The sequence below is a fragment of the Rhinichthys klamathensis genome, unplaced genomic scaffold (assembly GCF_029890125.1).
Source record: "Rhinichthys klamathensis goyatoka isolate OS25496 unplaced genomic scaffold, OSU_Roscu_1.1 h1tg000036l_1, whole genome shotgun sequence".
Classification (NCBI taxonomy): domain Eukaryota; kingdom Metazoa; phylum Chordata; class Actinopteri; order Cypriniformes; family Leuciscidae; genus Rhinichthys; species Rhinichthys klamathensis.
The window spans coordinates 5,500,729-5,515,480 of record NW_026606584.1 but is presented as its reverse complement, the minus strand read 5'-3'; the positions used below and the strand labels follow the sequence as shown (position 1 = coordinate 5,515,480).

Below are 14,752 nucleotides of genomic sequence, written 5' to 3'. Positions count from 1 at the left end.
ATGCGCAGTACACGTTTGTGATGGCGTAATATGCACGCAAACGCAACAGGGTTCGATAGAATCAAGTTGAGTGTGAAACCAGACCAACGCTGCGGGGGGCGCCGGGAACAATCGCGCTCGGGCTCAGACCACAGCAAACGAGCCCAGTGTAGAAGCCCCCTGAGTCTTCTTCAACCCACACCACACCGTAACAGTTGCTTTGATCTCATGTGGTGATATTCAGACCAATAGCACGATTACGATCAGTTCAATAAACAAGTTAATATTGAGATACAATGTTATCACTCTTTTTTTGCTCAGCCAAAAAAAAAAAAATCCAAACAAAGCCACAACAGAATTAACTGTTGCACTTCTTAATTACATACATACTGTATCATTTGTATATGTTAGTGTATGTAAAATTTGTTCTTGCTTTTTCGAATGTACCCTCTTATTTCAGCCTTTTCATAGTGGTGATTCAATTATCTCTTATTCTGGAAACAGTGGATTTTGTTGAAACAGAGATCAGTTTTAGATCAGAGCCTTAAAGCAACACTAAGTAGGATTTTTTACCTTCAAATAATGTTTCCAAAATCGTTTCAGTGGTTCATCAAGTCATGACATGGTGAAATGCACTTATGCCACGGCTTTGCGGTCCTTTAATATCTGGTATATCCACGCTATGTAAGATTGCCAATTAGGACAATTCCGCTTCCAACCTGTAGGGCGACCGCAGAGGAAAAGTTCCTTGGTGTTGCTTTAAAGGAGAACTCCGGCGCAAAATGAATCTTTGGTCTAATTACACATTGTTACCTAGTCAACCGTTATCTGAGATTTGTTTTCATGATTATCGAATGTAAATAGTTTTATCTCTAAAAACAGTTTAGCCTATAAAGCTAGTATAACGCTAGTATATTGGGCATAGTGTAATGACAAATAAAAATCGCTTGTTAATACCACTAACAAGGCTGAAAATAGACCCACACTAACACGGTAGCATAATGAGGGTCCCTACCTTCAAACCGAAGCATTGAGAACTTTGTAAGTGTACAGACAGTTTAATAAGAAGATATTTTAAACATACAGTCAACTTCGTGTATACAGGCAGAAGCCATCTTTGAAATACAGCCTTTACCAGTCGATCTACGAACGCCGATCCAAGTGCGCTGGTGAGAATGATAAGGTGAGCGCGAACAGCAGGCTTGGATCGGCGTTCGTAGATCGACTGGTAAAGGCTGTATTTCAAAGATGGCTTCTGCCTGTATACACGAAGTTGACTGTATGTTTAAAATATCTTCTTATTAAACTGTCTGGACACTGACAAAGTTCTCAATGCTTCGGTTTGAAGGTAGGGAGCCTCATTATGCTACCGTGTTAGTGTGGGGCTATTTTGAGCCTTGTTAGTGGTATTAACAAGCGATTTTTATTTGTCATTGATCTATGCCCAATATACTACCGTTATACTAGCTTTATAGGCTAAACTGTTTTTAGAGATAAAACTATTTACATTCGATAATCATGAAAACAAATCTCAGATAACGGTTGACTAGGTAACAATGTGTAATTAGACCAAAGGTTCATTTTGCGCCGGAGTTCTCCTTTAAGATCATTCATGCAGATTTTCCTGATAAGTAATTCAGTTACGTTTATATTCTATTTTTGGGGACATGAACTGTCTCTTGTTGTATACCTATACTGAAGATACTGTAGGCTAATACGTTCAAAGATGTTCACTTTCAGTTTACATATTAAAGGCTTATCCTGTTAAAATTTTGTTATTGCTTTTGTCTGTCAGGCTGATGTCATCATCAACATCCTCAATAAGTTGTGTTACACTGATTCTTTCTTTTAGATCTGTATGATCATCCACCATGAGTTCAATTCAATTGACATTTATTTGTATAGCGCTTTTCACAATACACAGCGTTAAGATACATGCCCTAGTTATCCAAAGCTTTGTAAATTTCAGGTTCTTGTTCTATGAGAATAATTAATCTGACCTTCTTATTATTTTAGATCTGGGTCCAGATTTTGCTTATATAGGATCTATTTGGCGATGTTGAGGAGAGCCAAGTATGTGACATGAGGAATATTGCCTGTAGTTAAAAGTTTCTTTGTCACCCAGATATGTCATTATTAAGGGCCAAAGTCACATACACTGCTGTAGGTGTGTAGGACTTCATGTGTAACAGTTTTCCATGTGCACTGCTGAAGGTCAGAGAATTAGAACAGTTGGAGAAATGGTCAAGGCTTCAGAAAAAAAAAGAGGACTAAACAAAGTTGGAGCAGGAGAGGAGTGTGTCAGAGTACACACCGTGGGGGGGAGGGGGTGTTGGGGGGGGGGGGTGACACAGTCCAAGGGCTCATGAAGATCCTGAAATTATTCATTATTTTTACAATTGTGCAAATCTGTTCTATTTCTCTGCTCGCTCATTTGACAAAGTTTGGCACACGTCTGTGTAGGCACCTCCCACGATCACAGCATGCTCGCAATTTGCATGATTTGATTGGTTGTCTAGGAACATTGCAAAACACTAATTGGCTGTAAGGGAGAGCGGACTGGCCGGAGAGGAGCAGACAAGGAGTCATCTGAGTGTGGTGATCTTCGAGTCACACCACCACCACGTATAACGTTCAAACAAAGATCAGGCAAAAAGTGGAGGAAAGGAAAGTAAAGATAGTGAGGGAAAACAATTCCACACAAATTTCTTTCCAAAGAGACCAAGTGAGAACCTATATTGTTCGAGCGAGGCGACTGCGACTTATAAGCCACTGTTTATGTTATGTAAATAGATGCTTGCTGCACGGGAGTCTGTATTTTCCTACATAATGTGAAACAACTTGTTTGAAGCTCATGACGCACTTATCCTACTCTAAACACTGAAGTAAAGTGTGTGACAAATCTTTAGAGATAAACTGTAAAAATGGAAAACAATATGGAAAGTATGTGTGGAAACTTTGTGTGGATCTTGCATTAAAATATATAGCAAACTTGATCATATAATTTTAAGATGGCGTTATTATATTAAACTGTCAAAATACCATTGTTACTACCACACTGTTACTACACTGTTAAATAGTTTGGAAAGATTGTAATGTTTTGGAATACAAAGGACAATGTCTGTTAAAAAAAACATAATTCCAGTTAAATATTGTTAAACTGTCATTTTTATGTCTAGGGGGATACTGGGGTGCTATAAGTATAGCACAATTCATATACAAATATGATTGTTTTACTGTTTACATGATATAAAGTACAATTGTTTTTCTATTAATGAGTGCTATGTGTATAGTTGTACACTATAAAAAAAGTGTGATAAATAGCGTATGATGATGGCAAAGGGCCCCCCGCACACACAGTCTTTGCATAGGGCCCAAGATTTGGTGCTACGTCCCTGGTACACGCACTACCAACCAGTCCTCATCTCTGACACATTTCTGACAAGTATTTGAAACTTTAACATGAGATCACAGCAACAGCATTTTCAATTATTACATGTATTAAGATTTATTGGTTGAATTAAAAAATATATATTTAAAAAACTCTTCTGCTAATCTAATATCTAATAATAATAATTTGAAGTCACTCATTGACTTTAGATAAGCAGATCTTCTTGGATTTACCACTGACATCTGGAGGTTGATAAGGGCAGGTGGGTGGCATAATAATCGTTTTTTTTTTTTTTCTTTCGCGTTTATGATCTACGATCAATTAAAGCATCGTAAAAGAATGGTTTACCCAAAATTTAAAATTTTCTTCAAAAAGCTTCAAAAAGTACGTAAAGACACTATAAAAGTAATCCAAATAAATAGAGCGATTTAATCCAAGTTTTCTGAAAAGATACAAACACTTTATATGATGAACAGGCTTTCTGATCAGCAAACAAATAGTGTACAGTACATCAAATACGGTAAACAGAAGCTCAACCGTGCATGCTTGGTTCTTGAGAATTGCATTGCTGAGTTTTGTCCTTTCATTTATTAAGGTTTTTCTATTTTATGTCACTCAGTTTATGTTGTGTGATCCTAAAATGTTAACATTTACAGGTAGTTGACAAGTAGTACAATATAAGATTAATCAACTTTACATAACCAAAGCTGTTTATTTACCCTGCAATAAATCCAAATGTACCAAATTGTAAAAAGGGCATTCATCCCTTCCTCAAAAACATCTGTAATTATGCTAATGCTAATGGCTGATTTATATGTTTCAGAATAGAACACCTGGGCCTAAACATGGCTATGCAACTTTTGGTTGGTGTGCCGTTAGAGATGGTCCATGGAGCTTTGAGAATTGGCCTGGTGTATGTGTGTGGTGTACTGGCAGGTGAGTCAAATCCAGCATCGATTTTTAGGGGGGGTGTTACTGTTTGTAATGAGAAAGTGTGTTTTTTAGTGCAATCTCTTTAAAAGCCTTTTTTAAAATAAACATGAACTAGAGAGTCATGGAAAATTCATTGGGAAATCTTATAGGTCAAAAGTGCGGGAACTCTGTTTTTTGCTGTTTTAACTTAAAACTGAGATTTTTCAAATGCAGCCTTTGCGTGACATTAATCTGTCAGTCACCTTGATGTTGTGTTGATGTACACATGGAATTTGCATGCACCACTCCCCCGGACATATGGGTATAAAAGGAGATGGCGTGCATCCACTAATTCAGATTGGTTCTTCAGAGCCGAGTGTTGATGCAAGCATTCAATCCATTCACCTCTACAAGAGAACCTGGTACGAGGCTGGTGTTTACGATGCATTAGAGTGGTCTCTCTCCCCTCTCTAAAGCACAGATAAGTCATTGCAAGAACATGACGATGGCAATGACTCTCTTTTCTGGTTAGAGAAGGAGTCACTTCAGATACTCCCCATTCTGGTCCTTCTGCTATGCACCAGGCTATGGAACAATGAGATGAAGAATGGGAGCGTTTCTGCCGGGTCAATCCCCATGGGCCTCACATTCCTCATCTTGCACAAATTGCGTCTGGTGGAGTTCATGGATGAGTTACGTGGCTCGTCTTGTGCCAAGCCAAATTTCTCATTTGGGTCTCCAGAAGAGGACGAATTATCGATTGCTGCGTCGGGTATGGCAGCTCAGCCTGAGTTTGATGCAGAGTTGTATTTGGTATCTGGCCTTGGAGCGTGACTCACAGCTTTGGCCCACCCTAGTGCCTTTCGTCCCGGAGGTGGATGAAGAGCTCACAAAGTTGTGGAAGGCACCTTTTACCGCCAGGGCACCTTTTACCACCAGGGCCCTCTTCACAAGCTTTTCCACCCTCACTACCCCCGTTGGTGGGGTGGGCAGGGGGTACACAGAGGTTCCACAGGTGGAGCGGTCAATTGGGGTGTATTTGTGCATTTATGCTGCCACCTGGCAGAATCGTCCCAGGGCCTGTAAGTTTACTTTGTCCCTGGCAGCAAGGGCTTACAGTGCCTCTAGACTGGCCTGATGGCCTGTCTATCTGCACAACCAAAAGGACATGTTCTTCGGCCTGGGCCTGGCCGTGGGCCATTTATGTGTGCCAGCGCGTCTGTGCCGAGTGGAGCCTCGGTCAGGGAATGGTGGACATCGACTGGCCGAGAGCCGTGCTGTGACCTTCGTTGCTCGTAGAGCTAAGTCGGACACCAAACGCTCTTCTTGCATCAATTCCTGCTCAAGACTACCTGGCAGCAAGGGCTTACAGTGCCTCTAGACAGGCCATCAGGCCAAGGCACTAAGAGATCTGCACAAGGGTAGTCTTGAGCCGGAATTGATGCAGGAAGTGCGTTTGGTGTCCGACTTAGCTCTACAAGCAACGAAGGTCACAGCACGGGCTCTCGGCCAGTCGATGTCCACCATTCCCTGACCGAGGCTCCACTCAGCACAGACGCGCTGGCACACATATTTGGCCCACGGCCAGGCCCAGGCCGAAGAACATGTCCTTTTGGTTGTGCCATACTGGCCCACCCTAACTTGGTTCCCTGAGCTTACGCTTCTCGCGACAGCCCCTCCCTTGTAAATTCCCCTGAGGAAGAGGTTTCTCTGGGACAGGGCTTAATTTGGCACCCTCGCCCAGACTTCCACGTCTGACCCCTGGACAGGAGCTCCCTCATGGACGGCTATATGCCTTTAAAGTCCCTGTAAAGTCAAAATGAAGTATGTGTTCTGAGTTTGTCATATCACAGAAAAATGTGTTATTAGACACCCAGCCAAATTTGAATGATAAAAAAAGCCGGCAAGTACATAAAATAAGCTATCAAAATCTTGAAAAAATGAGCAGTAGTCTCTGCTCTCAAACGCTGGGGGGGTGTCCGCTGGCTGCGCTGAAACCACGCCCACTCGTGGTAAAGCTGCCGTCGCCACAATCAACTTTCACCCGCTACAGCTGGAATGGATTCTCCTGGCAGCTTATTAGGTTAATTATAACATAAGCGCACAAGGCAACTTACACTCATTGGTGGGCACGCACTGCTGATGATGTCACCAGTTGTCGGCGCGATGGGAGGATGAAGGCCGAGGCGGGAGATAGTCGTTCGGCCCCATTCACCAGTAACAGCGGATTATCAGTCAATCCCAGTTGTCTCCGACGAAAGTTTATAAAACTATCCCGTGTAAAATGATCACTAGAGAGGCGGGTGTTGGCGGTGATCCTCAGCTCTCCATCAAGGTGGCTCTTCACAAAATGAATCCACCTCTTCTTGATGTGATCGTATTTAGGAAATTTAAATAAGGACACCGATCTGTTTTGTACGTGATCGCATCCAAGTAGTAGCCTACGCATTTCCGTGACGAAGACATAGCTAACTAGCAAACTGTAAGCTGTAGGAACTAATAATACTGACAGTAACTCGCAATTGAGCGGCAAACTGATGCGAATGTGCTCTATTTATATTGTTAGGGGAGCGGCCAGCCTCAGGGGCTCCAGTGCGTCATCAGGTAGGGGCGGGGCCAGGAGCTCAGGCACTCCAGTGCGTCATCAGGTAGGGGCGGGGCCAGGAGCTCAGGCACTCCAGTGCGTCATCGAGTACCCTTTTAGCCCCGCCCAAAAAAATCCGTAAAATATCAATGGTGAAAAACTGTTTAACGGTCTAACTCCACAATTCAGTACTTCACAGTTCACAGTCTTTGTAATGTGTTTTAGCAATACATTTCTAACATTTATAATGTGTTTAGAATTTTTTTTTTTAATTGCCTTTACAGGGACTTTAAGTTGCATCTGTTTGCAAACTGGTGTTCTTCCTGAGGTAAAGACCTACAGTGATGCCCAGTTGGGTCTGTCCTTTCCTTCCTGCAGGAGAGGTTGGAGGGGAGGCTGTCCTCCCCCACCAAGCTGCACATCACGATTCAGTGGATGGTAAGTTCTTTGGGAAGCATGACCTAATCATCAGGTTCCTCAGAAGCGCCAGGAGGTTAAATCCTCCTAGGTCACGCCTTATTCCCTCTTGGGACCTCTCTGTTGTCTTGCTGGGCCTGCAGAATGCTATTTTTGAGCCCTTGGAGTCAGTTGAGTTGATAGCCCTCTTTTTGAAGACAGCCCCTTCTGATTGCGCTCACTTCCATCAAGTTTTTCTACTTTTTCACTTGTAGGCGTTCTCTGTCAGCGAAATGTGCCTAGTTCAGTCCGGCATACTCTCACGTGATCCTGAGACCCTGGCCAGGCTATTTAGGGATCAAGTGGTGAACTTCCAAGCACTGCCTCGGGACTTCCAGCAACCTGGTCATTAGTGTTTTCCCCATTGACCCCTAGTTACTATTACTTTTGGTTACTATTGTAACCTCTGTTAACGTATGGAGGGAACAAAGCGCTGTGTCCCTCTTGCCACAACTCTGAACTACCTGCTGAATGGCTGGGACATGTTCTCGGCTCTTCAGCACAAACCTGAATGAGTGGAGGCACTCCTTAAAGCACCTTGTGCTCTGCTCTTGGGGTGAGTTTGGTGGAATGGTTCAGTCTGGACAGATTGCCAGTGGTCTGAAACCTTCTCCATTGTACATTATTTTAGATGCATTGAATAGAGATTGAGAAAGGTTAGAAATGTCTTTAAATCCTTTTCCAGGCTCATGAGGTTCAACAACCTACGTTCAAGTGGTCATGGATCGCCTTTGATCAAAACACCAAAACAGAATAGTTTATTCAGGTTTATTTAAGGTGTCACCTTCATCTTTAATTATGTTATATTCATTTTCTCTTGTTTCTACTGATTGTTGCACCTGTTTCTCATTTTGAGCATCAGATTGATATAATGATAAATGTACAAACATTTAGATCCCCCTCAGTTAAAAATCACGTTCTGGGGGGCACCACAATACAACCGAAAGGGCACTTTACCCTTCCCCGACCTTCTAGAGAGCATGAAACTGACAAAAATCTCGTTCCACTTTATATTAAGTGGCTTTAAGTACTATGTACTTACATTGAAATTAATAATTTGATACAATGGACTTATTGAGAACATACATGTTTACATTGTACTTATATTTTGAAAATACCTGCATGTAATTACAGCTGAAATTAATTTATGTAATTACATTTGTAATGTAATTTACAAATAAACAGTGTTTGTAATTACACTGTTGCTCCTTCCCCTACACCTTAACCTACCCTTAAACCGACCCATACCACCACACCTGTCCCTAACTTTACCCGTATCACACCTCAATAGCAGCAAAAGTGTTTTACAATACAACCTGAACACAATAAGTACATTGTACTTATTTTTCAATGTAAGTACATAGTACTTAAAGCCACTTAATATAAAGTAGGACCAAAATCTCTATAGTGGAGCATGAGTCATCAATATTTATTTTCATGGAACAGAAATGTGTAATATGCAAAATGTCAACATTCAGTAGTATATAAATAGCCTTAAAAGGCCACCTATTATGCAAAATTCACTTTTACATGGTGTTTGAACATAAATGTGTGTTGGCAGTGTCTGTACACAACAACCCTATAATGATAAAATTCTGCCCACGACTGTTGACTGACACTGCCGTATTAGCCCTGAGTGAGCTGTACACAGTCTGCCATTGTTTCAACGCAGGGGCAGCTGTAGACAAGAATGTCTTCTAAGCGATTAAGGTGTTTTGTTGTTGGATGTAAAAATGACCACACCAGTCGTCATGTACTCCTGACATCAGAGCCTTCTGAAGATGCATTGGATTACTTTTGTTTTTGAAGGGAATGCGCCCCCAATCTTGTAACCAAACTGCGTTGTGAACGAGGGTCCATACAAAGCAGGCTTTGCTAAAAAGTTTTTTCTCGAGGATGGATCTGTATGAACTGTTTGTGATCCAGCTTATAGTCTCCAGAGCGATACTGGTCACGGCAGTAATGAAAAGGAGAGCGCGCACTTTATTACAGTTCATCAGAGTTGTTTTACGGATATAAAGTTTACCAGTTTATTAAGCCCCCACTGAAAAGGTCTGTATATATTTGTTTACTGTTAGTTGTAACGTAACGAGTGTTTTTGTGAAATTCGCTGTGTATGATGATGATAGATGAAAGTCAGCAGGACTCATCAGTGGCATCTGGTCCCTGTAAAAAAAAAAAAAAAAAAAAAAAAAAAAACACCTTTGAACATGCTGATATCAAGAGAAACTATATGGCTGCACGACTTTGGGCATGCATTGTAGATTTTTCTGGTTAAAATTGCGATTTAATTATATATATATATATATACACACACACACACACACACAGTGCTTAGAGAATAAGTGAACACACCCATGCTAAAGTTGACTACCCTTCACAATATAGACATGGTTTTATTTCAGTTAGCCTAACTGAACATTTATACATAAATAATATATTGTATTTAGACAGTATCACATATTTTACCGGAGGCTGAAATATATTTCACTAAATCATTATATAACCTAAGCAGTTATTCGCAAACAAAATAAATTACGCATAAGGCAGTATTTTAGCATGATAATCAGTGTCATAAACTAATCTCAAAACTGAGTGAAATATATGTAGTAGGCTAATATCACATTTAAAAAGTTTACACGAACGTATAGGCCTACGTATAGGGATATTGTGACTGTGAGGTAATCTTTCCTATGTCAAAAGCTAGCCAAAACTAGACAAAATATAGTCTGAAAATTCATTTGAGCTCTATAATCAGAAAAGGAATTATGTAACACTAAACCACTTACTCAATTCGGTCAATTCGGTCAAACTACTTGGTCAATTCGTTCTTCAAAATGCAGCCGTTGGTCGTCCGAGTTTCAAATTCCTCTGAGGAAAAGGTGAATCCTTCCCCGCTGTCCAGAATCATCTGAAGGAGTAGAGTGCCATTCTCAAAACGCGATGAACTATCAGTGAATCTGATGGAGAAACTTCGTGTTTTTATGCCATTGATCGCTGGGTGTGTGCGATGCATAACGTTAGATCACCTATTTACCATGTGAAAAGCGCTGGGGGCGTGGCGGCCTCAGCTAATTAAAGATAATGAACTGAGAACGAAAAAACTGTACCTCTCCTTGGTTTCAAACAGATTACATAAACTGGAAATATTTCTTTTTTAAATAAATTACTTCATTTAAAAGAAGAGAATACAAGCTTTAAAAAGACACATGTCTCGTATCTCTGTGACAAGTATTGACTGAGTTACAGTTCATTTTTCGGACGCGTTTCAGAATGGACTTCACTGACAGAGAGAACGCAGAACGCGCATCATGTTTATTTTTCTTTATTTGGCGAAAAGCACAACACTTTGTTTTTATTGTGAGGTTCCTAAAAAAAATACAAACTTAACAGGATCGAATGATGTATAACACTTATATGTAAGATCAAAATCAACAGAGTAATTTGAGTCTCTTTTGCACTGATAAGGAAAAAAGTGAGCTGGTATCGCCGGCGATACCGCCGACCCCAGAGAGTTAAAAGCAAGATGACAAATAAGTTATAACCGTAATTAAACTAAACTATACCTTTTCTATCTCCATACACTATATATTCTCTGGCTCTGTAGGCGTGATTGTCCGACTCCGGTTCGAACTGAACACTGCTAATACAGTTTCTGTTCTGACATTTTCATTCAGTGAGATCTGCACTGGAGCATGAGCTCTTGAAGCTCCGCCCTCTTCTTGAAAGTGGGCCAGAGGCACCAGCTCATTTGCATTTAAAGGGACACACAAAAACGGCTCGTTTTTGCTCACACACACACACACCCCCCCCCCAAAAGTGGCAATTTTATCATGCTGTAAAAAAAAAATCTGTATTTTCAACTAAAACTACACATACACACTCTGGGGGCACCAGAGACTAATTTTACATCTTGTAAAAAGGGGCATAATAGGTGCCCTTTAAAACTAACACAATTTTGATGTAATGAGGTTCATTGCACTTAATCCAACCACTCTCAGTTATATAAACAAAGTTGAAATTCTGAAAACTCATAAAATCAAGTAGAAAATCCCAGAAAGATGGATGGAAGCAAACATGTTGGTATTACATAATGATTATATAATTATATCCATGATCCAGCCATGTGCTTTTAGACTTGTGAAGATTAACAAATGGAAAGCTGATTAAACGCTACAAACACTCTTAGCTTTTCCAACATTAGAAAACCTCTCACAACAGTCTGAAACCTGCTGAGAAGAACAGTGAAGTATAAAAGGAGAATGCAAGAAAAACAGAGAGATGAAGAGGCACAGGGAGTGAACGTGAGAAAGATGCAGACCAAAGGAGAGAAGAAAGGAGGGGAAACCCACCTGTATTTTCCATCAGCTGTAGGATTTGATTTGAAGTGGAAATGTCATTTCATTCTCCCTGATGACATTAGCAGCTAATATCAGTGTGTGTGCGTGTGTGTTCTCCTGGGCAATCAGCAGCAGATGTCATACTCAGAGGGGAGAAGTTTAACCCCAGCCCTCACTTTACTGCAGCAGTAAAGCAGCAGAGCTGGGAAATTAGTCATACATTTCTGGAATATTTTGGAGAAGACTCCAGTAAGAAGTTGAAATGCTAAAGGCTGTTTATAGAGCTTGCAGGGTATAAACAGGTTTGGTTTTGTGAAGTTGGTTAATCTTATATTGTACTATTTGTTAAATACCTGTGAATTATAAAACCAGATGACTTAACTGTTCTGATTATTAGCCCTAAACTGAGTGACAGAGAGAAAAGGCTAAATGAAAGCACAGGTAGCATAGATTTTTAAAACAAAATTTACACAACAATGTAATACACAACAGAAGTGCTTTAATTTTGTAATATATCTGTAACCACCATAGACCGTAAAGGGAATATTCCACGAATATTCAGATTAAAGGCCTGTTCACACCAAGAACGTTACCGATAACTGTAAAGATAGCTATAACTATATTAGCATCCACATCAGCATACAATATTGGTATGTTTATTAAAATCGCACACTGAAGGTTTGCCCTCTGCTGCTTTAATTGCTTGAGCTCTTAAAATCTGAATGGATTCTGATTGGCTGTTAATGTTTTTATCATTCATCAGCTGAAAAAAAAAGCATTCAACGATTCTCTGTGTCCTTATCGTTATATGGCCCTATACATCTGGCGCAATGCAGCGCCAGGCGCGACGCAAGTGTTTTTTGCTAGTTTCAGCCCGACGCAGTTATAATTTTCACGTCCTGCGCCACGTTGTTTAAATAGAAAAAATAGCCCATTTGTGTGCCCATGGGCATGCTGGTCTGAAAACGAGGTTTGTTCAGGCACATTGTTGGTGCTTTGCTATTTTGAGGCAACTGAAATAGACTGCGCCCTTGACCAACTGAAACCTGGTCTAAAGTCTTTTTAAAGAGCGCTTTAGAAATGTGCGCCTAAAGGCGGGTCCAAAACGCGTGTACACTTTCCTCGCTAGAGAAGCGTTCAGTTTTTCCGCTTGCAAATTCCAACATGTAAATAGTGAATCCGCCATGGCGCTAGTGCAACTGGCTTTTAAAGGGAATGGGAGAAGATTCTGATTGGTTTAGTGCACGTTACGGCCAAAACACACCCATGACTCATTAAGAGAATAGGGGCAACCCTTTTAGACCATGCGCTGGGCGTGCTGACCATTTTTCCTGTCGTTAAACTAGCAAAAGTGGATTCGGACACGCCCAAGTGCACTTACTAATGTGATACAAAGATGGCGGCGCGCACAGTCGCAGCGGCTTGCGGCTCTTCGATCTTAGTACTTTTGTTAGTGATTCTATGTTTTCTTTGCCTTTTCGCACACTGTTATAGTAGACAGGAGTTAGTAGACATTGGTCTCAACTCAAAGCTGGAAATTACTGCTGAATCTAGCCGCTTCTATAACACCTCTACCGAGATAGCGAGACCGGCGGGTGCTCCGTGGTTTTTTATCGGTGTTGGCAGGCGTCGAAGACGGCGGTGGAAGAGGAGGCAGAAGCGAGGATGCCGGTCCGGTCTTCTTGCGAGACTGAGGAAAGACAAGCCCACAAGCCTCCACTTCCGAGTATGTTCCTCACCTGAAGTTGGTGATCTGCTGAATACCCTGCCATACCTGCCAAGGGTTGTTATTAGAAAGATGGCTTTCTATTTTCCTGGAGCGCTGCATGGAGCTGGGCGCTCCATGCATCGCTACGATCGAAACAAAGCATCTGGTAAGAACAGAGGGGGGGGGGTCTGTGTATGTATGTACATGACAAATGGTCTAGAGACAACTTGACCATACATAAGCACTGTTCACCGGACCTAGAGTCCCTCTCTGTTAAATGCCGTCCTTTTTTTCTGCCTAGAGAACTAACAGTAATGATAATTACGGCTGTGTACATTCCTCCCGATGCTAACGTTAGCACTGCTCCCTCGCTGCTGTCAAATAACATAAACAAACAACAGAAGTCTCATCCTGACGGGGTACACATTATTGCGGGTGATTTTAATCAGGCAAATTTGAAGTCCTTTTTGCCTAAATTTTACCAGTATGTAAAATGTTCGACTTAGGGGGGGAAAAACCTTAGATCATGTTTACACAAACATAAAACATGCATACAAGACCACACAACTTCCGCATTTAGGCCACTCCGACCACCTCTCTTTGCTCCTCACCCCTGTTTACAAACCTCTTATACGAAGAACAACCCCACTGACAAAGACGATCACTATCTGGCCAGAAGATGCACTTCCTAAGCTAATGGACTGTTTCACATACACTGATTGGAGTGTTTTTGAACATCACGACCTGGCAGTATATACAGAGGCTGTACTATCATACATCAAGTACTGCACGGAGAATGTCACAGTGGTCAAACGCATCCGGGTATTCCCAAATCAGAAGCCCTGGATGACCAGTCAAGTCAAATCATTACTCAAAAACCGCAATATCGCTTTCAGGTCAGGAAATCAAGCATTATACAGCACTGCCAGAGCTGACCTGAAGAGAGGGATCAGGGTAGCTAAAGCTGACTACAGGAGGAAAATAGAAAGCCATCTTTCTAATAACAACCCTCGGCAGGTATGGCAGGGTATTCAGCAGATCACCAACTTCAGGGGACAGACTAACACAGCTGTGGACTCAAGCATCGCACTGGTGGAAGAACTGAATACCTTTTTTGCACGCTTTGAGATCCCACTCAAACAGTCTGCAATCATACCACCTCAGCCCCAACCAGCTTTCAGTTTTCAACCTTTGACTGTGCAGATTCAGGATGTGGAAGAGGTGCTCAGCAGGGTGAACCCCAGGAAAGCAGCAGGACCGGACGGAGTACTTGGGAAAGTGCTCAAGGCCTGTGCTGACCAGCTCTCAAAGGTGTTCACCAGCATCTTCAACCTTTCCCTGGCACAGGTTACTATCCCAGCCTGCCTAAAGTCGACTACTAT

General features: G+C 41.6%; 1 protein-coding gene across 3 annotated transcripts in view; it reads left to right on the top strand.

The window, feature by feature from the left end:
* Positions 1-14,752, top strand: part of rhbdl3 (rhomboid, veinlet-like 3 (Drosophila)) — a 145,385-nt gene that overhangs the window by 122,378 nt on the left and 8,255 nt on the right. For all 3 annotated transcript variants that reach the window (XM_056246181.1, XM_056246183.1, XM_056246182.1), the window contains one exon: positions 4,194-4,306. In XM_056246181.1, coding sequence (XP_056102156.1) covers positions 4,194-4,306 — 113 coding nt within the window. The remainder of the gene's footprint in view (positions 1-4,193; positions 4,307-14,752) is intronic.